Source organism: Microtus oregoni, unplaced genomic scaffold, assembly GCF_018167655.1.
Source record: "Microtus oregoni isolate MIOR12 unplaced genomic scaffold, Mior012 000006F_ref0000085, whole genome shotgun sequence".
In the NCBI taxonomy this organism is placed as follows: Eukaryota; Metazoa; Chordata; class Mammalia; order Rodentia; family Cricetidae; genus Microtus; species Microtus oregoni.
The window spans coordinates 13,008,679-13,036,035 of NW_024543065.1; the positions used below are offsets into that span (position 1 = coordinate 13,008,679).

Genomic DNA, 27,357 nt, shown 5'->3' on the forward strand with positions numbered 1-27,357 from the left:
GTAGATCCAAACGACTCACATTCACTGCTTCTTGCTGGACATTTTGTCACAACGAGAAAGGCCACTTAGACACTATTCAAAGTTAAGTTGGAGAACAGCAGTAGCAGCAGCAGCAGCAGCTGGGAGCTTGTTGGCAACACAGGACTCATGAAAACCCATACACAAGGAATTAAGAGTTTACCTCTTTACCAAATTGTCTTCAGATGGTTCGTAACCTACGCCTTCCAACTCCCTGTCTTTGACCACAGATTCTTCCAAATACATGTAGCTACCAGTTGACACAGCTGCCAAGCTGCCAAAGAAGTAGCAGATGAAGACGCTAAGCAATAGAGGAGAGGGTGCCTGAACTGGCCTTGCCCTGTAGTCAGACTGATGACTATTTTAAATGTCACCATAGAACCTTCATCCAGCAACTGATGGAAACAGAGGCAGAGACCCGCAGTGGAGCACTGGGCTGAGCTCCCAAAGTCCAGCTGAAAAGTGGGAGGAGTGAGAATATGAGCAAAGAGGTCAAGACCATGATAGGGACACCCACTGAAACAGTCTACCTGAGCTAATGGGAGCTCACCAACTCCATCCGGACAGAGAAGGAACCAGCATAGGTCCAAACTAGTTCCTCTAGTTTGTGGGCTGGGGCAGACTGTGAGGCCACTAGCAGTGGCCCCAGGATTTATTCCTGCTGTTTGTACTGGCTTTTTGAAACCCATTCTATTTGGATGGATAACTTGCTCAGTCTAGATATAGTATAGTAGGGAGGGTCTTGGACCTTCCCCAAAGCAATGTGCCTTACCTGCTCTGAGGAGTGGATGAAGAGTGGTGGGATAGGTGGAGGGAATGGGAGGAGGGGAGGGAGTGGGAACTGGGACTGATATGTAAAATGAAAAAAAAAGTAATTGTTTTCTGTTTTTTAAAAAAATAAAATAAAAAAGACTGACAAAAAATAGCTGATGTTTTGGCAGCAGAGGTTACCCACTCTTCAGTGATGAGAAGCAAAAATCTGTCTTCTCTCCTCAGATGCAAAATGGGGATACACATACATTTAGCCTTTACCTTGGAGGTAAAGACAAGAGCAGGTACAGCTCTCTGGAGAAGAGAACTGGTATGGACTTGTATTCTTATGTTACCAGAAGTGTCTGGTTCTCCCTGAGGCCTGCTTTATTCCTTCTCACTTCCGAGAGGAAGGGTGGGTAGAACGGGGCATACTTTGCAAACCTCATTGCGATGGGCTGAGAAAGATCACCTATCTACTGTGGGACAATTCTATATTCTGTCAATTATGTTTTAAATAAATGCTGATTGGCCAGTAGCCAGGCAGGAAGTATAGGCGGGACAACCAGACAAGAAGTAGAGGCAGGACAATGAGAACAGAAGAATTCTGGTAAGAGGGAAGCTCCCTCTGCAGTCCTGAAGAAGGAAGATGTGGCCTGCCCCACTGAAAAAGGTACCGAGCCATGTGGCTAACATATACTAGAATAATGGGCTAATATAAGTTATAAGAGTTAATAAGAAGCCTGAGCTAATGGGCCAATCAGTTTATGATTAATGTAGACCTCTGTGTGGTTTCTTCGGGACTTGACTGCAGGAACCGGGGCAGGACAGAAACCCTGACAACAAAAGGGTCTAATTAACACTATCTGTCTGTTGACATATCTTTAGAAGGCTCCTATCTTCAAAATGTCTTCCCTATACTTCCCTGCTGCATTTAGTACCTTTACCAGAAAATTTATGTTATGTATGCAGACATCCAAGCTCTCCCAGAGTCTACAAATTCACTGAGGGCAAAGACTTCATCTGTCTCGTTCTTCCTGTATTCTCTAAACTGCTAAGAAGAAGAGTCAGTCATTCAGTTCTCTGAATTACTGTAGCCGGCATGGTACGACCACATCACCAGGTGATATTTACTGTTTTGTCTTCATGACATTTACTGGTCATCAGGACTGAGGTGCAAATTCTTCTGCATGAAGGAAGACACGGACGAGAACCGTACAGCACATCTGACGCTAGAAGCACATCGGTTTTCTCAGGCACCACTGTCATCTTAACTCCCGGGTGCTAAGACTCAAACTCGGCTGCCTGCAAATTCACCATGCTAAGTAAACACTCAAGACAATAAAGCCAAAACAAAGAAAACTGTAGGTAATTTTCACTCAATTTCCATATCCTACACAAAGTTTTCCACGATTGCTCTTTCTCTTATTTTTGAGACAGGGTTTCTCACTGAACTTGGAGCTCACCAACAGAGCCAATGCCCAGCCCTTTCATTTAAAAAAAAAAATCACAACATCATTACCTATTATGCTCAATGTGAGACAACATCCATGCATAACTGAAGCATTGTGACGATAAGAGCTCCCCCAGTTTTCTAAGAGGAATTTCCCTTATTAGAATATCAGGTTAAACAGATTTGCAATAATGAAACACAGTCATTCATTCATTCATTCATTCATAACAGAGATTTATACAGCACCTGACTGGCAGGTAATGACCATACTCTGTTTTGTTTTTCACACAGAAAAGAATGAAAGTATCTTGTCTGTAAGGAACTTATTAGGAGCAGACAGACACAAAGCCAGGCAGCTATAAGATCGCGTAGTAACTGCCAGCCAGGGTAGAAGCTTGAACAAATCATTGTTCTAAGAAAGATGTTTCAGGGAAGGCTGGAAGGTAAATTCTCAGAGGGACTGTGGTCTTGCACAAAGACAGAATGTTGCTATAACATGTGGTAAGACCCTCTGTCAGGCAGAGACTACGGGAGTACTTGAGAGGGCCCTGAGAGCACACAGAGAAACATGGTACTCTAACAACATGAACTGAGACAGCACTTCAGCCAGCTCACCCTGAGCCTTGCTCACTTATCCACTAAACAGTCTATAAATCCCGACAACCCTGGGATATGCACTAAGATGTATAATCGTTCAGATACCTCTTACATGAATCATCTAATAAAGAATCTAACCAATATAATAAATTATCAGAGTATAAATTATCAGAGTATAAGTGTTTTTTTTTCTTTAAGAACGGAAAATCCTTTTCTTTCTCTCTCTTCATTTATTGATTTGTTTTGTAGAGAAGGAATGTGAAAGTGTGCGGGTGTTACAGAGAGGAGTAAAAGAACGTGCTATGCAGCTCCAAACACCTCCGAGAGGCACTATTTGATCCTTTTTACCATCCAGTCCTATAGTCAGAGTAGCAGCAGTAGCCAGACAGTCTCATGGTAGCCTTGCACAAGCCTATTCTTCAAGATTTCACTGTCTACTGGGGGCTCTTCTAGAAGTACAGGAACCCACAGGCTTCATGAGGCAAGGTCCCTTAACAGAGCCTGGATGTGGCCAAATGAGCCTTGCCTGCTGGTCACACCCAGCAGGGATGAAACCAGGCTAAAAAGAAAAGAGAAAATCCACAAGACTGGGAACCAAATGAACAGAAAACCTGTGAAGAGTCATGCAGGGCAGGAACAGGTGTATCAAGATATGAAGCTTCCAAAGATGTGACCCTACCAACCTCCCATACTACCAACTTTGTGGCTATTTTTACATATTTCATATGCAGTCATTGCACAATAAATTCATCTCCAAACTTTAAAAAAGATTTTCACACTGGAGGCATGTTTTCCTCAGGCAGTGTGTCGGAAGCTGCAGAAGAGGACTGCTTCCAAGGAGCTCCTGTCTCCTCACCTGGGATCACCATTACATACCAGCCCACCTGGAAATTACTATAGACTGTCCCTCAAGGCCTAGAGTGTGTGAGGCTATTACAGCTTCTCTAGGGACCCACTTTTTCACTGATGTAAAAAGGGGAGGAACTGGGAAATTCTGCCTTGAGCTGCCTCATCCCCGGGTCATTGTGGCACCTCCCTGGGTTTGGACAGATGGGGGAGAGTGAGAAAAGGCAGGTGTACCGAGGATGAAAGAGAAGAATACAGAATCCCAACTCTTCTTGTCCCTGGACATTTTCTGTTGGTTGCTCACCAGCATCAGACTTGGCTCACTTCTACCATCTCCTGGCTGGTCAACACCAGAAATGATTCTCTGTTGTCTTTTGTTCTAAGGACTCAAGAAACAAAGTGATAAAGAAAAACAAACAAAATCTGTTCCAAACACCACTGCAAGGTCAATTTATGTTGACTACAGGTCAACATAATAATTATTATTTAGGGAGTTGTTGGGATAGATTGTAAGGATAAAACAGTTGAATTTCAATAATTGGCTGTTAGAAGTTGAAGGCAGGAAAAAAACTAAAAATATTATGGTTATTTTATGAAATCAAAAAAGAAAAAAGAAGGCATCTTTGGCAAGGCACCCCATAAACAAAGAAAGAAAGAAATGTATTCATAAAATCTAGGCTTGCACCATAGCTGAGCATTCATAAACGCTTCAAGCCTAACATATGCAACACACCCTTTGTTTAGCTGGTTTCTTTAAATCTGGCTGGACGACTTCATTTTTATCTCTCTTGTGCAACGACATCTGAGAAACTACATTTGTTTTCTGTCGGCCGCTGACATGGATGATGATACATCACTCCCATGAGAAATAGAGTGTGTTAGGAGTTAACCTGACTGTTGACTGGCTGCACTTCTCATTTGTAACCAGGCAGCTTGAAGTGATGGGGGCGGGTGTTGGGAGCAGGGGAGGGCATAGAAAGAAGTGCAAAGCGTACTAATTTCACATTCATGGGGAAGGCTGAAGCAGTTTGTACATAGAGAAAGAAATTCTCCTGTCTTTTTTGTCAGAAGAAGAAAGGTAAAGTACACTTTGCAACACCTACCGACTCCTTAGCCTTCTGAAAGTCCTAAAAAAACTACTTTGCCGCACAAAGAAACAGCATAATTGTGAAGCTTTATAGAATATGATTACCCAGAGGGCTGCGATCATTCCAGAAGGTGTGAAAGCTGTAAGGCCATTTCTCCAGGACTTTCCTTCTAGCTGAAGTGAGTCACAGCAGCCTTGCACAATCATCGCAGTTCTGCCTAACACTTGCGAGCAGGGAAGGGCTGTTATTAGTTTTGCCTTCAGGAATCACAAAGGCGCTTTGGACAGGTTCGCTGTGTTGATTATGTATGCCTTTCAACTCTGAGTAAGAATGAAAAGGTGGCTCATTCTTAGTCTATCTTAGTTTACACTTGGAAGGAGAGGGGACCTTAGAATCGAAGGACCTCAGTAAATGACAAGAAGCTACGCTGTCTGACCCTCAGAGGTAACCAGCTTCTCTCCTTTCCCTAGAATGACTCACTTTTCTTCCCAGAAGCAACCCTTTTCTTCTTCTTCTTCTTCTTCTTCTTCTTCTTCTTCTTCTTCTTCTTCTTCTTCTTCTTCTTCTTCTTCTAAATTTAGTTACTGTGATGGCTATTCTTGGTCATCGACTTAACTACATCTGGAATTAATTAAAACCCAAGTGACTGGGTACAGCTGTAAGGGATTTTCCTTAATTAAATCACTTTAAGTGGGAAGACACACCTTTAATCTGGGCCACATCTTCTGGTGGCAGCTTATATAAATGTCGTGGACGAAGAAAGCTTTTGTTCTTTACCTGCTTGCCCTCACACCCAACTCACTGATATCAGAGCTTACTTCTTTGGGATTCTGGCTTATACTGATGAGCAGCTGAGACATCCACCCTCGTAGGCTGAACAATTGCTGGATTCTTGGACTTTCTGTTGGGAGACAGCTACTGTGGGACTAGGTGGGCCATAATCTGCAAGCCACTCTAATAAATCTATTATCTATCTATCCACATCTGTCCCTATAGACAGATAGATCTTATCCATCTCTCCTCTGTCTCTCTATATATATACACCGATGGACAGATGACTTAGGTGATGGACAGCTATCTATCTGTAAGCCACTGTAATATATCTATCATCTATCAATATCTGTCTATATAGACAGATAGATCTTATCCATCTCTCCCCCTTATACATATTGACTGATAGATGACACAGATGATAGACAGCTAACTATCAGTTCTGTTCCTCTAGAGTCTAGAGAACCCTCAATAAAGTTACAAATCTCCTCCCCAACTTCCTAATACTGATGACCTGTATAAATCACTTCTGACCCATAGTTCATTGGCACCTCTCTGATGTTCCAAAGGGTCTTTACACTTTGTACCATTAACATATTTCTAACTGAAGTGGTCTTCTATGGCCTAACAACATACCCTGTTTCTCTTCTTCAGACAGTCAATGTCATCCCTCCTCTGTTCCTACATCCATTTCCTGCCCTATCATTGACTCCATTATTATTCTTTTTGACTCTGTGCCCTTTCTAAATACTCAGGGCTGTTGACTTTGCTCTCCTTGCCTAACAATAATGACCATTGTGGTTTCTGGTTTATGCTGAACATGTACTATGTGTTAGTCATGTTAGGCCTTTACATGAGTGATTTCATTCAATTCTCATCACACTCTTAGGGCAGAGATGCTATTACTACCCCCAGCTAGAGATGTGTAAACTACACTCGTGGGATTGGAGAAAGTGTGACTAGCTGAGAATATAATTTAAGCTTAAAGCCAGTGTTCCGACTGACCTACTTTGGTAAATTCAACATTTAAAAGCTAAATGTTCTTACTCTTTCAACACTCCCAGCACTTTCCACCCACTGCAGAGCATATTTATTATTATTTACATATCGATCTTTTATTAGTTCCCTTAGCAAGTAGATTTCATAAGCATACTCTCAAGGTCATACGGTTGCTTATCAGCAGAGAATGAAGTCAGCCTGGACCAGCCTCCTAGAGACCACTTGGAAGGCGAGGCTCTAACCAAACAACTACACAAATGTACCATAAAATCCTAAACGATAATCTCTATGGAGAAGAACTTCAGGAGTGGGTGATGCATTTGTCTCTAGGTGTCATGTAAGTACATGTAAGCCACATTGATTTTCTCAGTGTGAACCTGCTTGCAACTTGATAGGCAAGACATTACAGGGACTATTTAGAAATTGTATTTTCAATCAGAAATTGAAGTTAATGTTATAGAAAAGGAATTGTACAAATTTTTGACATTATAGGGTGATTATGATGTATTTTGAAGGAAAAAAGTAAAACTGATTTGACAAGGTTGTCTCAGTGTAAGTTTCTCAACTCAAGAAAGCACTTTTTCAATTTTATATGAATACAATGGTGTTGATAGCACAGCACACTTTACTCAAATTATACAAACTGTTAACTGGGGGCCTGGAAAGACAAATGAGCACCCAGACTTCTGATTACTGGTGCTATCTTCTATCTGTCCCATTGCCATCTGTTTAATTCAAACATTTAACAAATGGTCTTTACAAAAAACAAACAAACAAAAAAAAGCCAAAACGCAGTTTGGATGCTCAACTCACTAGACCTGGATGGAGGTGGGGGTTCCTTGGACTTCCCACAGGGCAGGGAACCCTGATTGCTCTTTGGGCTGATGAGGGAGGGGGACTTAACTGGGGGAGGGGGAGGGAAATGGGAGGCGGTGGCGGGGAAGAGAGACAGAAATTTTTAATAAATAAATAAATTAAAAAAACAAAAACAAAACACTACTGTAGCGGCATAAATGGAGGCAGACAGAAATTATAATAACATATTCAGCTTTAATTGGGAAAAGATTTACAGAACCCGAGGTTCCAGTGGAGAACAGGAAAGAAGAAGGGAAGGGAGAGAGCACACCAGCAATATTTATTAGTAAAAAATATCCTCAGGCGACCCCGCCCTACAAGCAAGGTGATTGGCTGGGGCTACCCCTACACAAAACAAACAAACAAAAAAAACCCTATCCAAATGAAAGGCTCAGATATGGCATTTTCTGTCTTAGCTTCATGTGGAGAAGCATTCATTCAGCTAGAAAATGACTGTGATATTTTCAATCAATTTTTAACCTGCTACCTTAAGTGCTTCTGACCTGATAGCCAAACCATAATAAATGCTCAGAGTGACATCTTCGAATAAGATACTGCAACCCAATGATTCAAAAACAGTACTACTGAAATAAATAAACACGATAAAGGACCTGTTGATAGGTAAAAAAAAAAAGATCAGCTTAGGAATCTAAGTAATATCATAAAGAGATATTAAATTACCCAGAGACATAATGGATTACTGGCAACCTTTTTTAGTTGTTAACTTATGTCATAGTTTAATTGAGTACTATACTATATCAAATGGGAAATGGATTTGGTTATTGAGATACATGACTAAAATACATCAAAATGAAAGAAAAAAAGTCCATTTGCTCACCTCACGCATCAAGCCCTCAGTGCCATTTCCAACCCTACCCTGCAAGCATGTATGCCCTGGGGTTTGCTGGAATGACTATGTCAATGCCCTCCTTGCCTCAGTATGGAGATAATTTTGAGCATGCAAATCAAGTAGTGCTGATGAGAGATGCTATGTGACTATTACACTAAAGCAGTAAGAAGCACGGCTTCAGGAATTACTAGACTCATGCCTATGGACAGCATGGAACTGAGAGATTCTATGTCTCTGGGCTGTTGTGATTTTTCTCCTCTGAAAGAAAAACCAGGGGCAACAAACCTGGCCATACCCACATTCGGTGGGAGCCTGGCTGTTGTTGAAATCTGCGTAACAGCTCTGCTTTCAGTAGTGCTGCAGTTTGGATCTGGTGAGCTTTGGGCTGCTACCTACAATGCTGCTGGTTGATAGGAACCCTTTAGGGGGCGGGGTTTAGGAGATGAAGTTAGGTCACTGTGGGTACGTCCCTAAAGATTAAGATGCAACCCAGCCCTCCTCTTTTTGCTTCCTCTGCCACTCTACACGCTCCTGCTACTCACCACAGGCTCAACACAATGAGGATAACCCGTCATGGACCGAAGCCAGAAGGCAATCTTTGTCCTTGTGAACTGAGTATCTACGGCATTTTTCACAGTGACATAAAGTCGGCTAACACATACTTACTTGGCTTTCCATCCTTTCTCAATCTCTGAAGATTTAAAGTACTTCATTCTGAGCAACATTTGTTTCCTACTAAATGTCTACTCTCCTCAAAGCAACTTTTCTTCTGGTCCATTTGTCCCTTGTTCCTTTGCTTAACTACAGCAGCTGACAGACACTGGCAACTGCCTATTATCCAAATACCTTTTCTTCACTCAGACCAAACATAGCTAAATATATATGCAAGATGATAAACTATGCTTATCCTAACACATTTTTGATGAGACAAGACATAATATTCTATTCTTACAATAATTGTACCTCAAATTATAGCACTTGTTGCCCATTTAGTAATGACATTACAGTTTAAATTACTCAAATTATTTTCACTTTGATTCAACTATGCATTCATGTTTTGAGTATCACAAATTCCAAAACAGCGAATCAATTTATACATATGTCTAATTTTAAAAATTATTTAGAAAAAAATAAAATATTCTAAGTTAGGGAAAGACAAGTCTTCCTAAAACTAAACATTCCTTGATAACATTAATAGAAAAGTAACTGGAGTCGCTCCTCCTAAGAATATAAAGCATGGAATAAAAATAGTCTATTAAGATCCAGCCTCTCTGTAGAGCATTGTCTCAGTTACACAATATTATAATCTAAAGACGGCAGGCCTTAACAAAAGGTTTTTTTTTTCTTCTGACAGTTATGCCTTAAAGAAACCAGAGTGCCCAACAAAACCACAAATAAAATTCTCTAGCGATGAGAGCTGAGTAGCCCCAAAGGCCAATTAGTCATGAAGAGACTTTGACTAACCACTCAGGACTCTAGCTCCCCACCGTCACAGTGGAGAGGAGGAAAATACTCGCTAAACCACAGTCTCCTTGAGGCTACAGGATGAATAATGGAGTGGCCCCTGCTTCCAAGACACAGCACACGGGCAGGAACTGTCCCTAAACAGAGAGGCTGCGAAGGTGAAGAAGGGCACTACTGCAGCAGCCTCCGCTGAAAATGCTCCACGCTGCTGCAGGTCAGCCTCCCAAGGAGGTGCGACACATTGCAAGATGTTTGTTCTGGGCAGGGCTGATGTACTCTTGCGTCTCAGCAGCTCCTTAGGCTGCATCCCACCGCTCAGCCTATGGTTCCTATCCTTGGTGTTGCCCTCTGCTGCAGTCTCTGAATGCTGCCAGTCTGATTTCTCTCTGATGCCTACAAGATTAAATTCCAGCTTGTGAACGCACGGTACAAGACTCAGCCTGACCTGCACTTACCCATCTTCTCAGCTGCCTCTCCCTTCTTTCCCCACCTGTTTCCAACTCACCCAGCCTCAGCCTCTGGGCCTAAGCACTGACTCATGCTTTCTCTGAAATGCTTTCCCCTGTGTCAGCCAGAACAATCCTTCTCCATGAAGCCATTCTTACCATCCTAGCTGGCGCTAACCAAGCACTCCACTTACATATGCATATTACATATGTCCCTCCTGCAACAGATTGTATCTGAAGCACTGCCCCCAGATGTCTACATGATAAATAAAGGCTTGTTCCCAGGGTGGGACCAGTGAGAGGTGTTTGAGCTTTAGCAGGCAAGGCCTAATGGCAAGCTTCGGATCACTGGGGCTATGCCTATGAAGGGGACCCTGGAACGCCAACCCCCACCCTCCACCCCCGCCTCTTGCTGTACAACCACAAGATGAGTAAGTAGTTCTGCTCAGCTGGCTTTCTTACGTAGGCCCAAAATGACCATGCTAAATTCCCTGGACAAAAATGTCTCAAACTGGCCAACAGACAGCACAAACCTTTCCCTCTATGAGTTGATAATCACAGGAATTGGTTACAGTAACAGAAAACTGGCCAACACACCTTTATGAGACTGATTTGAGGCAGGGAGGGTCCCATTTGTCACCTAATACAAGTGAATGCCAAGCACACAGCGACATTCTGGTTTTTTGGTAAACAGTAAATGAATAATGTTTTATACAAGTTTTGCTCATTATAGAGAAAGGCCGGGGAAATGAAATTGAGACCACTGAAAAAGTCAAGCTCATTATTTAAAAATAAGGGAGAGGGGAGCGCTAGCATTTACTAGCACTTGGTAACATTGACGACTGTCACTCTAAAGCTTAGCCTTCCATTGGGTTAGTCAAAGGATTTTCAACATATTAGAGTCAAAGAGAAAACTTCGGCTAAATCCTTCAGAGTGATCTCTCAGCATTAGTCTTCCCAGACTACAGACTAGAATCCCAGGCTACATCTGCCTACCTCGGGCTCTAGATAAGGGGATAGGAGAAGAAACCCCAGGCCACACACGCCCAGCCCACCAGCAGTCTGCCCACCAGGCCTGCTCCCATCCTGTGACCATTAACCGCTCTGGAGAGTGTGCTTACTTTGTATCTGCTTTCTGATCTGGAAGGTGTGGGGATATGTCCTTTTTTCTTAAAGGTTGTGAAGTGTTTGCACTGAGGACACGGCTTGGTGCTGGAGTCAATTCGGCCAAGTTCCAAGAAGTACTTATACTTGATGGAGTCTTCATGGGTCAAGTTGTAGACGACAGTAGTTTCCTCCAGGAATTCGAAACACTCCGTGATTGGGCATTTGATTTCTACTTGGCCAAGCTGTACCTAAGGGAAAGGACAGAAGGAAAAGGGAAAGCCCACTGGTTACTAAGGTTCTCTGTTGCTTGTTTCTGCATACAGCGCTAATTATCTTATGCTTTCGAGAAAAGTTATCAGCCATTTTTCCAGATCGCATAACGAATGCTAGTCATTTTGAAACCTACATTGAGTACCAAAATCTAATGGTGATCCGTAGGATGCTTACATGCTCTCTGATAACTATGTTTGTGAACTTATTTGATGATCCACAGGTTCATTAAGGAAGCAAATGACCATTCTACTTTTTTGCAGGGTGAGAGAGCACGCAGACAGCGAGCCAGCTCTCAGTCACCGGATGGGTCAGCATCCTAGGACCCGCCAACCAAAGGCACTGCAGAGATGTCAGCCTTAGTACATACACAGCTTCAGCACTCTGCTGTGGGAGCATCTTTAGAAAGTGATGTTTTATGAAGCTTTTATGTTTAGTAGCTACCAGTTTGTAAAAATAATGACCCAAAGTTAATGTTTTCTTGGGTACTTCCCTGACAAGCACATAAACAGCTTTGATGTTATCACAACCTTAGAAGTAAGAAAAGAAAAACAAGAAAATCCTGACTTGCTGAGATGGCTCAGCAGGTATAGGCACTTGCCAACTCAATCTAACGACATGAGTTCAACCCCCAGACCCACATAACAGAAGAGGACCAACTTCCAAAAGTTGTCCTCCTACTCCATATGCACACTCTGGCAAAAGCTAGTCCCCTTCCCTACACAAACATCAAGTGAATAAATATAAAACAGGTAAAAATACATTGGTGGTATTATGTCATTGTAAGTACAATGGCAAAATCTGGTTGTAACTATGAGCACACTTATCAACAAATAAATATCAACAAATAAATATTATGAAGATATTTTTTAAAAACTTGTTTGTTGACACATTTTATACACCTTTAATGTAAAATTAGAGGGTAATTTATACTTTAACACAGCAGTTAAGAGCACTGCCTGCTCTTCCAAAGGTCCTGAGTTCAATTCCCAGCAACCACATGATGTAATGAGATCTGGTGCCCTCTTGAGGAAGAGACCTGGTCAGTCATCCTCATCAACTTAGACCATGAAACCCAATATAGACAATTTCAGCAGAACTGCAAATATGAGCTCCCATGCATGCTTCAGCATTGCCAGGACATAAATTTCATTCATTATACTGGTAAGGGAATTTATTAACGGCAGCCAGACTCTTGCACGTTATTGTCAGGCTAGCTCATGCCTTTTCCTGGCATTGCCATGTCCTTCCCAGCTTCTTCCGCCTTTAACTTCTTACCTACTTTCTCTCAAGATTGTATGTGATGCACAGCAAAGTCGAAAGGGGGTGTGAATTTAAGACATTTATTTTTAGTTGTTCCTTTCTGCCATGCTTTTTTTCCACGGGAATGGGGAGACCATGTGGCTTTCTCCCATTCGTGCCTTAGCCTTCCTGCCTTCTTTTCTCCTGTGTGTGAGTGTGGGTGTGTCAGAGTAGCGGCATGTCAAAATCAGAGAGTTGTTTGTCATGTGAGTTTCCAGTGCCACCCTCTGTCACACTGTGGGGCTGGGGGCAAAAGAGAGTCTAGTGCTGTGGCTAGAGTCACCCTTCACTACTTTTGAAACCTTCCCAGTTCCTCTTTATTCAAGCTTTACTTTCTTCATCTCTTAAAGATGAGTTGTGTTGGAATTTTTTGTTTTGGCCATCTTCTGTCATATTTATTGTGAGCGGTATCTAGTTCCCATTCCAAATGCTAACAGTAATGTTCTTCTCTCCCGCGCTAGCTCTGTGGTCTTCTGGATAAACTAATATCGTACTGTCTCTGGAGTAAACCAGAAATTCAGACATCTCCATTTATAGCCCAGGTTGGCCTCCAATTGTAGTCTTCCCTGCTCAGCCACTTGAGTGCTAGCTGTGCCTCCACATTCCGCTTCCCATCTATGTTTTATAACAAATTACTTTAAGCTACACTTCATGAAAGAAGTCCTCATAAGCTCTTCATAGAGACAAAAATACCCACGGAACAATAAAAGTTTGGGTTTATGAAGACTGCAACAGGTATTTTAAAATGATAAGATGTTCCTTCTTTTAATATCCTGTATTTATTATCTGTGAAGCCCCGCTGAAAATGGGGCCCTGACTTCAGTGCTGAAGCTAGACAGGTGCCTACCAGGAACGAGGCAGGAACAGTCGGGACCTGAGTGATGATGACAGTGTCAGCCTGACAGGGTGCTCCACAATGCCACCAAAAGATGGGGGTGGCTTGGTCTCTTCAGACCTGGGAGCCGCAGACTAAACTTCTTTGAGTGAAGCCAGATGAGAGCCTAAGATTCATGGGACTTAGTCAGTAAGAACAAAGCAGCTCCCGCGAGCCAAAAGAACCAACAGGGTAGAAGGCCTGGCGCAAATGCAGAGATCTCTAGGGCAGGGGTACTGTGTTCTATTCACCTCTACTGTACTGACCTACAGAACAAACATTCAAGTGAACTTAAGATTATACCCTTCAAAGGGGGTGGAAAAATAAGATTGGATCCCAAAATAATGAGTACAGAAGAGGCTGTAAACATGAACTTGGGTCAGACCACAAGGGCAGAGCATTAGTATATCTGAGGACCCTGGACTTTTTTCCCTATAAAAACAAATACTTAGTTCTTAGTACATTATTGGGGGGCAGCCCACTTTTGTGCTTAAGAACCCAGGCTACAGAATGCTCCCAGCTTGATGCTTGAATTTGACTTTTCTCTCTTTTTGTACTTTGTATTTTAACCAGATCAGTGGTAGTGATGGATGCAGCACTTTTACAGCTAACTGGGACAGTCAGGTCTTATGGCAATGCCATGAAGTTTGGAGAGTAGAACCATCCCAGGCATCCCAAGGACGAGGCTATCTGGTTTCTCTTGGAGCAGAGGGTGTTTATTACCTGACCACGCTGGGATGCCATCCAGCATCCAGCCAGGCACCTGCTCTTCTATTTCAATGATTCTTGGCTTTTTCTGCAAAGCTATTCCATTTCCATGGATACCTTATTTCCTGTAGTTTTCATAGTCTCTATCCTTTCTCCAAGTTCTCAAATCCTTACCCCACAACACTGAGTCACTGACCTCATGAAGTATTTTATTGATCACAGGGAGTCATGGTGCACCTCCTCTGATCCAATCGCCCACTAGCAATTTCATCAGTCTCTCCATCTGGCCCTCTCTTCTGGCTTCCTTTGGTATAAAACATAATTAGCTTCTAGAACAACTGCACAAAAGATCCTGGAAAAGTCTTTTGAGAGTTGAAGTTTCCTGGCCTACTCTAGACCTACAACATTCAGAATTTGAATTATATTCAGGAAGCCAATAATTGGCAGTTGGAACAATGACTCAAGCCTTTCAATTACTCATGTTTCCTCCTAAGAACAACACCCCCTTCTCATGCACAGTGTGACTAATGACCTATCTGACTCTTGGCATGTGTATCGTTTTCAGAGTGGTTTTCTCAAAAGATTATTAGACAAGCATCTTGACAAGTAAGCAATGTATACTCATTTCTTTATCCAGCAATATACATTCTATTAATTAAAGGGGGAAAAACTCCTTTGACACCAAAAAAGTAAAAATTGTCCTTCAAGCAATAGTTGTTAAGCATTAAGTCTTGCTGGGTGGTACATGGCATAACAGCATCTGTTGGATTGCAGCAAACTGTGGGGCTTCATAGGGTAGACAACCTGACAGACTCCTAGAGAGATAGAAGGGGATGGCTATGTTGGCCTTGTTGGAGGAAAAAAAAAATGCGGATTACAATATTTGCCATGATGAAGAAGGGCAGCTTTTCTTTTGTGATACAGAGAAACTTTCCACAAACAAAAGAACCGAGGACCGTGGCTCCCAGACAGGAGGAACCTGATGTGCCTATGTTACAGAACCCAGGCCAGCAGATAAAGTTTGCCACGCTAGGCTCTCGGTCCCATATTGAACTCGAGTTGGAAGAGGCGAGTCTGGTCTCAAAATGGAGGGCCATGATCCAAAGGAACCAGAACAGTTGAGGAAACTGTTTATTGGTGGTCTGAGCTTTGAAACCACAGATGATAGCTTAAGAGAACATTTTGAGAAATGGGGCACACTTACAGACTGTGTGGTAATGAGAGATCCCCAAACAAAACGTTGCAGGGGCTTTGGTTTTGTGACCTACTCTTGTGTTGAAGAGGTGGATGCTGCAATGTGTGCTCGGCCACACAAAGTTGATGGGCGGGTGGTGGAACCAAAGAGAGCCGTTTCTAGAGAGGATTCTGTAAAGCCTGGTGCCCATTTAACAGTGAAGAAAATCTTTGTTGGTGGTAGGAAAGAGGACACAGAAGAGTATAACCTGGGAGACTACTTTGGAAAGTATGGTAAGATTGAAACCATAGAAGTTATGGAAGACAGGCAGAGTGGGAAAAAGAGAGGATTTGCTTTTGTGACTTTTGATGACCACGACACAGTTGATAAAATTGTTGTTCAGAAATACCACACTATTAATGGGCATAATTGTGAACTGAAAAAGGCCCTTTCTAAACAAGAGATGCAGTCTGCTGGATCACAGAGAGGCCGTGGAGGTGGATCTGGCAATTTTATGGGTCGTGGAGGGAACTTTGGAGGTGGTGGAGGTAATTTTGGTCGTGGTGGAAACTTTGGTGGAAGAGGAGGCTGCGGTGGTGGAGGTGGTGGCAGCAGAGGTAGTTATGGAGGTGGTGATGGTGGATATAATGGATTTGGAGGTGATGGTGGCAACTATGGTGGTGGTCCTGGTTACAGCAGTAGAGGAGGCTATGGTGGTGGAGGTGGTGGCAGCAGAGGTAGTTATGGAGGTGGTGATGGTGGCAACTATGGTGGTGGTCCTGGTTACAGCAGTAGAGGAGGCTATGGTGGTGGAGGTGATGGCAGCAGAGGTAGTTATGGAGGTGGTGATGGTGGCAACTATGGTGGTGGTCCTGGTTACAGCAGTAGAGGAGGCTATGGTGGTGGTCCTGGTTACAGCAGTAGAGGAGGCTATGGTGGTGGTGGGCCAGGCTATGGAAACCAAGGTGGTGGATGTGGTGGTGGTGGAGGAGGAGGATATGACGGTTACAATGAAGGAGGAAATTTTGGTGGAGGTAACTATGGTGGTGGGAAATATAATGACTTTGGAAATTATAGTGGACAACAGCAATCAAATTATGGACCCGTGAGAGGGGGCAGTTTTGGTGGAAGAAACTCAGGCAGTCCCTATGGTGGTGGCTATGGATCAGGTGGTGGAAGTGGTGGATATGGTAGCAGAAGGTTTTAAAAACCAGCAGAAAAGGGCTACAGTTCTTAGCAGGAGAGAGAGCGAGGAGTTGTCAGGAAAGCTGCAGGTTACTTTGAGACGGTCGTCCTAAATGCATTAGAGGAACTGTAAAAATCTGCCACAGAAGGAGCGATGATCCACAGTCAGAAAAGTTACCGCAGCTTAAACAGGAGGCCCTTCTTGTTCAGGACTGTCAGAGCCACAGTCTGCAAAAGTGCAGCTATTGATTAATGCAATGTAGTGTCAATTAGATGTACATTCCTGAGGTCTTTTATCTGTTGTAGCTTTGTTTTTCTTTTTCTTTTCATTACATCAGGTATATTGCCCTATAAATTGTGGTAGTGGTACCAGGAATAAAAAATTAAGGAATTTTTAACTTTTCAAAAAAAAAATTTGCCACGCTAGGACAGAAATCAGGCTGGAATCTTAGGTGGGATATGATCATATATAGGCCTTGTTGATCATATTAAGAATTCTAGATTAAACTGTAAATTCAATATGAATCATTTCCAGATTTGAAAAGGAGTAATTTGTCACATTAAAAACAAACAGCTGGGTGGTGGTGCCGCACGCCTTTAATCCCAGCACTTTGGGAGGCAGAGTCAGGTGGATCTCTGTGAGTTTGAGGCCAGCTTGATCTACAAAACAAGTTCCAGGATAGCTAGGACTGTTACACAAAGAAATCCTGTCTCAAAAAAAAAAAAAAAAAAAAACCAAAACAAACAAAGATACAAACAAAAACCAAACATTCAAGATCTTCTTAGAGAATGTACCATATAGAAGTCAAAACGCAAGCTAAGGCAGTAGCAGCCCTCAGCTGAAGCCTGGCTCTACCAGATGTCCATTGAGCAGGCAGCTGGTGACTGAATTTGGATAACTAAGGGACAGCCAGTATGAATTACGGAAGTGAGACCAATGGGGTCTTTTTTAAATTGATTAAAAATTATCTGTGTTTATGCTACACATGATGCTTTAAAATACAGATACACTGTAGACTGGCTACATCTGGTTCCAATATTTATTACTTTGGAGTGGGAACATTTAAATCTTATTTTCTTATCAACCTTCAAGCTTATCATTATTAATTAGAGGCACCATATGGACAATAGTTCCCTTGAATGTAGTCCTTCTAATTGAAATTTTGTATCCTTTGACCAACATTTGCCAAATAGCCCATATATCTTTCTTTTATTTAATTTTTTAATTTTTTTTTTATCAAATCCTTCTCATTTTAATTGTTTGGATAGGAATGTGCTATACATTTTTACCCATTTCCTTTTTACCCTCCTCCCTCCCCCACTCTCGATGCTCCCAATTTACTTAGGAGATCTTTTTTCCCCTTGTTAGGCAGATCTATGTATGTCTCTCGTAGGGTCCACTTTGTTACCTAGATTCTCTGGGGTTGTGGTTATCCTTTACTTTATGTCTATCATCTACAAATGAGTGAGTACATATTATATTTGTCTTTCTGGGTCTAGGTTACCTCACTCAGGATGAGTTCTACTCATTTGCCTGCAAATTTCAAGATGTCATTGTTTTTTACTGCTGAGTAGTACTCTAATGTGTAAATGTGCCACACTTTCTTTATCCATTCTTCAGTTGAGGGCATCTAGGTTGTTTCCAGGTTCTGGCTATTACAAATAATGTTGCTATGAACAGAGTTGAACAAACGTTCTTTGTGGTGTGAGTGTGCATCCTTTGGGTATACATCCAAGAGTGGTACCTCTGGGTCTTGAGGTAGACTGACTCCTAATTTTCTGAGAAAACACCATACTGCTTTCGAAAGTGTCTGTACAAGTTTGCACTTCCACCAGCAATGAAGGAGTGTTCGTTCACCTTCTCCCACATCCTCTTCAGCATAAGCTGTCATTAGGGTTTTTGATCTTAGCCATTCTGACAGGTGTGAGATGGTATCTCAGAGTTGTTTTGATTTGCATTTTTCTGATGGCAAAGGATGTTGAACATTTCCTTTAAGGTCTTTTGGCCATTTGAGATTCCTCTGTTTAGATCTGTACTCCATTTTGTTTATTGGATTATTTGGTCTTTTGATGTCAAATTTCTTGGGTTCTTTGTATAATTTGGAGATCAATCCTCTGTCAGATGTGGGATTGGTCTTTTCCCATTCCATAGGCTGCCGTTTTCTTTTGTTGATCCTGTTCTTTGCTTTACAGTAGCTTCCCAGTTTCAGGAGATCCTATAATTGTTGCTGTCAGTGTCTGTGCTACTGGTGTTATATGTACGAAGTGGTCTCCTGTGCCCATGCATTCAAGGCTACTTCCCATTTTCTCTTCTATGAGATTCAGTGTGGTTGGCTTTATGTTGAGGTCTTTGATACATTTGAACTTGTGTTTTATGCATGGCAATAGTTATGGATCTATTTGTATTTCTCTACATGTCGAGATCCAGTTATGCCAGCACCACTTGTTAAAGATGCTTTTTTTTTTCCCACTTTATAGTTTGAGTTTCTTTGTCAAAAAGCAGGTCTTCATAGGTGTGTGAATTTATATCAGGGTCTTCGATTCAATTCCATTGGTCCACCTGTCTTTTTTTGTGCCAATACCAAGCTGTTTTCATTACAAGCTCTACAGTAGCTGTTTTCATACCAAGCTCATACAGCTGTTTTCATGCCAAGCTTCAGATACATGTTTTTATACCAAGCTCTATAATAGAGCTTGAGGATATATATATATATATATATATATATATATATATATATATATATCTTTCCCACCGCTGCCACAAGCCAGCTCTGAATAACTGGAGCTATTTTAGCTTCTCTGAGTTCATCCTTTTCAGGTTCTAAATAAACTAAGATCATCTCGCATTTTTCTTTCTGTGTCTGCCTACTTCACTCAACATGTTACTCAAAATTTGTAATACTGCCACAAATGACAGGATTTCCTCTTTTTATAAACTAAAAAAAATACTCTAATGTTTGTGTATGTACATTTATAAATATGACAATATAAAGCAGTGGTTCTCAAATCCTTTGGCAAACCTCTATCTTAAAAAATACTTAAATTATGATTCATAAAAGTAAGATTACAGTTATGAAGTAGCAATGAAAATAATTTTATGGTTGGGGTCACCACGGCATGAACTGGATTAAAGGGTTACGGAATTAGGAAATTTGAGAGCCCCTTATATGAAGTTTATTGTCTTCATCTACTAATAGATAATTAGGTTGATTCTACATCTTAGCTCTTGTGAACAATGATGCAATAAACATGGGAGTGGAGATATCTCTTTTACATTAACTTTGTGCATATATATTTAATTATTTTGCATATATGTATGAGCAAAATATATGGACATACATTTTGTGATAAGTGACTTCGTGGAGGTTAATTTGAGGGGAGCCATCCTTTCATTGTACAAAATGGCTGTGTAACTTATTTTATTTATTTTAAAATTAACTTTAGGGATCAGCACATGCAGCACATGTGGAGGTCAGAGGGCACTGTGCAGGAGTCACTTCTCTCTCTCTGCCACACGGCTCCTGGGATTCAACTCAGATGTTCAAGCCTACCAGCAAGCACACTTACCCACTGAACATCCCACCAGCCCGGTGACAGAAACTTAACATTCCCATCACTAGCACCCAAGTGCTCCCTTTCCCCCACATTCTCTTTTCTCCAGCATTTATCCTTTTTACATTTTGTAGTACTATTTTTATAGTGGTAGGAACAAAAATAATAGGCATATAAAGTAGATTAATCAGTGAAAACATCCCTCACGGCCTTGACAACATCAGTTAGTGCTGGCAGTCTTGGGTATGATGGTACCACTTCATAAAATCTATCCAATGTTTTATAAAACTTTCATTAGGAATAATTACAAACATATGATGAAAATGCTAGATAGGCATGATGAATCCTCAAGGATTCATTCTCCTATTGAAACAGTTGTCAACTAATGACCAACCCTGTTTCTTTGATGATTTGATTCATTTAGTTCTTGCATCTTACTTTGAAGCAAATTATCGAATACCACGCTGTTTCTTTCATAAACATTTTCATTTGTCTCCAAGAATTAAGAAGTTCCTTTGCAACTATAACCATGATTCCAACATTTTCCCACATGTCTATTAAATACCAAATCAATGTTTTCAAAATGTCAGCTAACTTCTGTTTACAGTACATTAAAGTTCTGAATATACATAAACTTATTTTGCATTTTTGTTGTACTCAATGTTAAAACCACTACTTACATCGCTGAAAAATATGCTCTGTTTCTCCCGAACAAGTTCATTCTTGTAAGAAAAAAAAAAATTACTTAACTGTAAAACAATCTCAAAGGTGTCAGCAGGAAGCGTCATTATCCACTTAACACCTGAGCTAGACAGCTAATTTGCCACATGAGAGACCTCAAAAGTAATTTAGTGGCTAAGGTGAGAGGAGCCTCTGCAGTGGTGGATTAATTAATTAAAGTCTCCAAAGAAAAGGACAGAAAAAAGTACAATCTAGAGCCTCAAACTCAACTTGTCAAATATTTAGTCTGATTTGGACCTTGGTTTTAAGTGTTAGACATGTGACTTTACAGGGTGTTTACAGCCTTTTGCTCACTTGATACTGAAGGAGCTCATATAATCGCTGTCCTGAGAAATTGAGAAGAGCAACAGGACACCTTCAGCAACTACTGCATGCATTGGGTGCTGAGCACCACTGGGCCAGTGGTTTCCTGGCTCACTGTTTTCCAGCATCTGTAACCACAGGAAGGTAGATATCTGCTCTACTGGGGCACATGCTTTGGGGTGGAAGCCTATGTGTACATGTGTGTGGATGAGTATGCCTGTGTGAGGAGGCCAAAGATTAGGGACAGACGGGTGTTTTCACTCATTGATTTCTTTATGGACTGAGGCAGGGTCTCCTGCTGAACCCAAAGCTTGCTAGTTTGGTGTTCCAACATGGCACTGTGATCCCCTGTCTCTCCCTCCTGAGTGCCTGGAATACAGGTAGGGTCATACCTGCTGGGTTCCTATGGGAGTGCTGGGAATTAAAACTCCTGTCCTCATTCGTGTATAAGTACTTATCTACTGAGCCATCTAAACCCGTTTTTTTTTTTCCCTACACTTAGCAGCTTCCACAGTATCCTGTGATGGTAGCTAAGAGTTTTTTCTTTTCATAATGAGAGAAATCATCAAGCCAGAGTTCTCTCAGGTACAAGCAGGATCAGTGTGAAGAAAATCATATTTAGGGACCTGAAACAAAAACACCACACACACTACTATTACTACTACTAATAACAAAATTCAACCAAATAAAATAAGGCATATCACCAAATGGAAAAGCTTCAGCCAAGTTTGGAAAAAGGCAAATTCATTAAGCATCCAAGGATAAAATAACATTAATAGTACACAGTAATTTTTGGAGAAAAGGGGAAAGAACGAGGAGAGAAGGAGATCATTGCAGTGACTGGTTTATGAAGTTAGCATAATCCTGAAAACCAAACCTGCAAATGAAGTTGCAAAAAAAAAAAACACCAATATTCAGCAATCGTTTCTATAAACGTTGATGCAAAAACCCTGACAAAGTATTAGCAAAGTAAACAGATCAATACATGGGAGATAGCATGATGAGGTTGACTATATTTCAAAAATGCAAGACTGTCAGTTGAAGTAATTCATATGTGAATAGTACAAAGGATCCTTTTTGGCTCTCTGAGCAGCACCATGGTGTTTGTGAAGAGTAAGTGACTGACAAAAATTGGTTGATGAGAGAGTCCACTCTGTGTGCTGTGAATACCATTGGTGAATAAAGAAATTGCTTTGGCCTGTTGATAGAGCAGATTAAAGCTAGGCGGGGAAGAGTAAACTGAATGCTGGGAGAAGAAAGGCGGAGTCAGTAAGAAGCTATGTATCCCTGTCAGAGACAGATGCCAGAACTTTACCCAGTAAGCCACAGCCACGTGGCAATACACAGATTAATGGAGATGGGTTAATTTAAGAGTTAGCCAGAAATACGCTTAAGCTATTGGCCAAACAATATTGTAAATAATATGGTTTCTGTGTGATTATTTCAGGGCTGAGCAGCCAGGAACAAACAAGTGGCCCTCCTACAATCACTGGTAAAGGGGAGCCAAGCACAAATTGGGTCAGCCATTTTCTAATATCTGTCAGGTATAAAACCTCTGGATAGTTCAGTATTAGAAATATAGGAAACCAATGATCACAGACTCAAGAAACCAGAACCGTATCCCATGCACTGGGGGCTGTGTATGAAGTGAGGCGAGCCTAGCTGATCTGCAAATCAATGAGGTCGACTTTGGAGCTTTGACCTAACTATTGACCATGTTTGAGGCAAGACTGATTAATTTCCACAGAAAGGATCTTACCTGGAACAAAATGTATTCTATGGTCATAAAGTGGAGTTGGTCAGTAAACATCCTACAGACCACTCTTAAACATTACAGGCCATTGTCATTGCTTTGGGACAGGAACATAACCAGTCTTACCCAGTTGTGAACCCTGGAAACTATTTTCAAATAATGAATAGCCTGACAAGATAGACCCACTAATGCAACAGTGGCAGGAATGTTAGGCAATTAATCAACCACTTTCTGATTGGGTTTAAGGCCCATTACATTAAGGTGAAATCATGTCTAGTACCACTAAGTATGCCAAAAACCTGAATGTGGTTATGGCATTTGGCCCTTGGGAAGAACCTAATATTATTATTCTTCCAAATGGACACAGACAAATTCTTTTCTTTATGCTTATAGACCATGCATTTCTCAACCCTAATTAGAAAAGTGTCTTTTTGCAGTAGATGGAGGTTAATATAGACACCTACAAGTGGTCACCATGCAGAGCTTAAGAGACTATGGAGTGCTTCTAGCTGGGACATCTATATCACACCCCTCCTCTCAAGACTCAAGGATCACCTCAGAAAAAGGGGTAGTGAGAATTTAAGAAGCAGAGGTAGTAACTGTTGGCAGTGAAATAATAGTTGCAGGCCATGACAGAGCCATTGCACATCTGAACTCATAGCAGCTGTGACTACATCCAAAAGACTTGTGTAAGGCAAAGCCAGCCAAAACTCCAGCACGGATGGGGAGAGCTCATTAAGTTACACCAATAACTAAGGACCTTTCGGCACCTGATGACTTTTGGTGTGGTGCAGAGTCAGTTTCGTCGGGTCAAAGATGAGACCCCATGAGAGGCTATGTTACAGTAGACAGTCCTACACCCTGGCACATAAAGGAACTCGGTAGGCTTTTAAAACAAGCATATGAAATTAGGAAGGAAATGGTTGTGGGGAGAGGGATGGAATTGTAGAGGGTGGTATGGGATGGATTCCATCAAAACACACATCCATATATGACTCTCTCAAACAACAACATAAAGGTAGACTGTTATTACAGATTATGGTAATGTTAAGCCTATTAACAGCTATTTGATTCCTCTCTTCACCGTTTGTTTTGCAAAACACAACAACCAGTGGGCAAAATCTCCTAACCTCAGCACTAACACATCTGCCGTACCCGGAAGATGATAACAGAAATCATGATCCAAGAGTACATACAGATGTCTTGAAAGAACTGGTTAATACACTGATTCTGGCCAGCACTGGGAAAAACATGGGGCAGCTTGCCAGTCTATATACTTCTTCAGGGTGCTTTCCTTAGGAAAGCAGACATGCTAAAGAAGGTAAGGTTTGAACTGAAAAAGATCCTGGAGCTTCATGGTGAAGGCAAGAGATCTGGACCAACTGCTGGTGGGGAAATGAGACAGGTGCTAACAAACATGAAGCAGCAGTCCGTTGAAAAGTTTTAAAAAATGTTTGTCATTATTATATTATATGTAACATATAAAAATTTAAAATAATATATTATAAATATTTATATTATTATATTAAAACTTGTATATGTTATATATAATACAATAGTATAATAATGACAAATTTTTTTAAACCTACTTTTGAAAAATAAATTTAAAACATAATAAAGGAGAAAAAAACATTTGATTGGCACACACGGGAAAACATATTTGATACACTCAACATCCACTCAAGAGAAAATCTTAGCAAACTAGGGTTACATGGACATTTCCTTAATGTGATGAGGAATAGCTACAAGGAAACCCAGAGCAAACATCACAGTGGTGAATTTTTCTTCTTGAAGTTAGGCATGGGGCAAATTATAGTCAATGCCACTGACTAGAACTCATGACCAAAGTAAGATAATAAAAAGAGGAAATGAGAGTGAAACCATTGGAAATGAAGAACTCAAATACCTCATGACTTGCAGATTTCATGACCATACATGCAGAAAATTCAAGTTCTAACAGAAAAACACCTAGAATTAAATGGGAATCTAGAAAGAGAAGCATCCTGAATGGCTTGGTTCTGGAAACCTGGCCTGACAGGAGTTCACGAAGGGAAAAAAATGACAGACACATAACATGTGCAGAAAAGCTGGGGCCTGATGGAGATGCACCACCAATAGCAGCAACAGCAACCAGAAATTCAGCATGTTTATTTTCTGCATCTGGACCAGAGGAAGGTTTACTATACACAGCTGAACACGGTCTGTGCAGGGCCGCTGTCTTGGGCCGAAATCATCTGAAAGGAGGAAGCTGTGGTTGAGTTTCTGCATAGGCTGTCAACATTCACACTTGGCCCAGAGGAAGGCCTTGCTGTTCCTCAGGGCCTCACCACAGGCAAGCTTTGCAGTTCCCGTGGGTCTGAGGCACTAGGGTTATTGACACAGCTGTGCTCATGTCAACAAAACACATTCACTCAAGACTTCTCCCACTCCTTACACACATTCATTTAAGACTCCCTCCGCTCCACATAAACAAGTATGCTGAATAGCTCAGTAAGACAAATGTCGTGTACTTCTAGACTGGGTGTGAAAAATTAAAAATAATGCTCAAGAGCCAATGATATTTTAGATGATATAAATATTTCCAACAGAAATAAATGTAACAAAATATCTCCTCGCAGAAACATGTGAAGTATTTTGGAGTTAGAAAAGCAGCAAATGAATGGAAGGACATGTTGCGTTCTTAAACTGGAAGATTCAACACTGTCAGATTACAATCAACCCATAAGGAGTTCCAAATTCAAGTTCAGTGAAATTTATAGCAGTTTTCCTTTTTTATTTTGCAGGAAAAGTGGGCTCAAAAGTATAAAATAATTTGAAAACATATGTGTATAATCATGACACTTTCTCCTGTTTGTGCTCCCCAAAGTCCCTATATTGACATTTAATCATCAGCATAAATATCAGGACATAGGGCCTTTGGAAGGTGATTACGTCATGAAGTGAGAATAGTTCCCATATGAAACAGGTCCCAGAGATCTGATTCTCTCCTTCCATGTTGAGAGGACACACTGGAAACAAGTTGTTTAGGAGACACACACAGGCAGTCTCAGGGCTCAGTTTCAGAAGCTCCAATTCATGCTCCCTTTGGGCCTTCAGTGAGTGGTACAATGGTGCATGTGGCAGTAATGAGTGACGGAAGTAATGAACAAAGGAAGGGAACATTCTCATACCTCCTTCAAGTACATGTCAACAGTGACCTACCTTTCTTGCATTAGCCCCCCACCTTCTAAAGGAACCCCCACTTTCCTATCATGCCACAGGATAGCACCAGGATGCGAACCAGCCTCCCACACGTAAAGCCTTGAGGGGCTTTCGATGTCTAAAGCTCCCCAGCGTGTGGCATTTGGCTATAAAGGCATGAATGGACTAAGTAAACACTCCATCTAGAAAAACACAGCAGTAAAACTTGCTCTACAAGATTCTGAACTAATCAGAGTGCTGCAGGAGCTGCAACAGAGTGAGGCTGGCCTAAGGACAATGATGGCAACATGGACCAGAGGGGACGGAGCACAGAACAAAAACCACCCTCCAGGGGCTGGAGAGATGGCTCAGAGATTGGGAGCATTGCCTGCTCTTCCAAGGGTCCTGAGTTCAATTCCCAGCAACCACATGGTGGCTCACAACCATCTGTAATGGGGTCTGGTGCCCTCTTCTGGCCTGCAGACATACACACAGACAGAATATTGTATACATAATAAATAAATAAATATTTAAAAAAAAAAAAAAACCACCCTCCAGGGAGGCTAGGCGTACTGACACCACACAGCAGGGCAGCAGCCAGCGTTTTCAGTAGCTCGTCAGGATCCCCTGTAAACATTCACCAAAATTAGTCTCTGACACACGCTTTTCATGAAATGAGTTATAGTTACATACATGAAAAGTTTAAAAATACCACACAAGTAACTATTGCCAAAGATTTGGCTGGATCTATTATTGGCAAAGGTGGTCAGCGGATTAAACAAATCCGTCATGAGCCAGGAGCATCGATCAAAATTGATGAACCTTTGGAAGAATCTGAAGATCTGATTATTACCATCACAGGAACACAGGACCAGATACAGAATGCACAGTATTTGCTGCAGAACAGTGTGAAGCAGTATGCAGATGTTGAAGGATTCTAATGCAAGATATTTTTTCTTTTTTATAGTGTGAAAAAAGGATACTTCTAAAGATGACCAAGAACACTTTCGGAACTGAAAGGATTCTGACATGTGACATGAAGACATTCATTATAAAAATGGGTCATTTTTA

The 27,357-nt window shown here is 41.4% G+C and overlaps 2 protein-coding genes across 6 annotated transcripts in view; one reads left to right on the forward strand and one right to left on the reverse strand.

Annotated features, from left to right (window-relative positions):
• Positions 1-27,357, reverse strand: part of Rnf217 (ring finger protein 217) — a 113,684-nt gene that overhangs the window by 26,042 nt on the left and 60,285 nt on the right. Inside the window, exon 2 of the mRNA XM_041653376.1 lies at positions 11,259-11,492. Within this exon, the coding sequence (XP_041509310.1) occupies positions 11,259-11,492 (234 nt within the window). The remainder of the gene's footprint in view (positions 1-11,258; positions 11,493-27,357) is intronic.
• Positions 15,481-17,155, forward strand: LOC121449145 (heterogeneous nuclear ribonucleoprotein A3-like). 5 transcript variants are annotated; one of them, XM_041653381.1, is made up of 3 exons: positions 15,481-16,111; positions 16,295-16,381; positions 16,538-17,155. In XM_041653381.1, the coding sequence occupies exons 1-3, from the start codon at positions 15,484-15,486 to the stop codon at positions 16,777-16,779; spliced, it is 957 nt and encodes a 318-aa protein (XP_041509315.1). In that variant the 5' UTR covers positions 15,481-15,483; the 3' UTR covers positions 16,780-17,155. The 5 variants fall into 5 exon arrangements, with proteins under 5 accessions (XP_041509315.1, XP_041509316.1, XP_041509311.1 ...); XM_041653382.1 differs by having other exon boundaries at positions 15,481-16,040; positions 16,155-16,333; positions 16,589-17,155; XM_041653377.1 differs by having other exon boundaries at positions 15,481-16,309; positions 16,502-17,155.

Bases quoted from the DNA above. Each gene is read 5' to 3' on its own strand.
- LOC121449145 (XM_041653377.1), top strand. From the start codon at position 15,484: ATGGAGGGCCATGATCCAAAGGAACCAGAACAGTTGAGGAAACTGTTT. The intron at 16,310-16,501 runs GTAGTTATGGAG...GCAGTAGAGGAG, and splicing joins TGGAGGTGGTGGCAGCAGAG to GCTATGGTGGTGGTGGGCCA.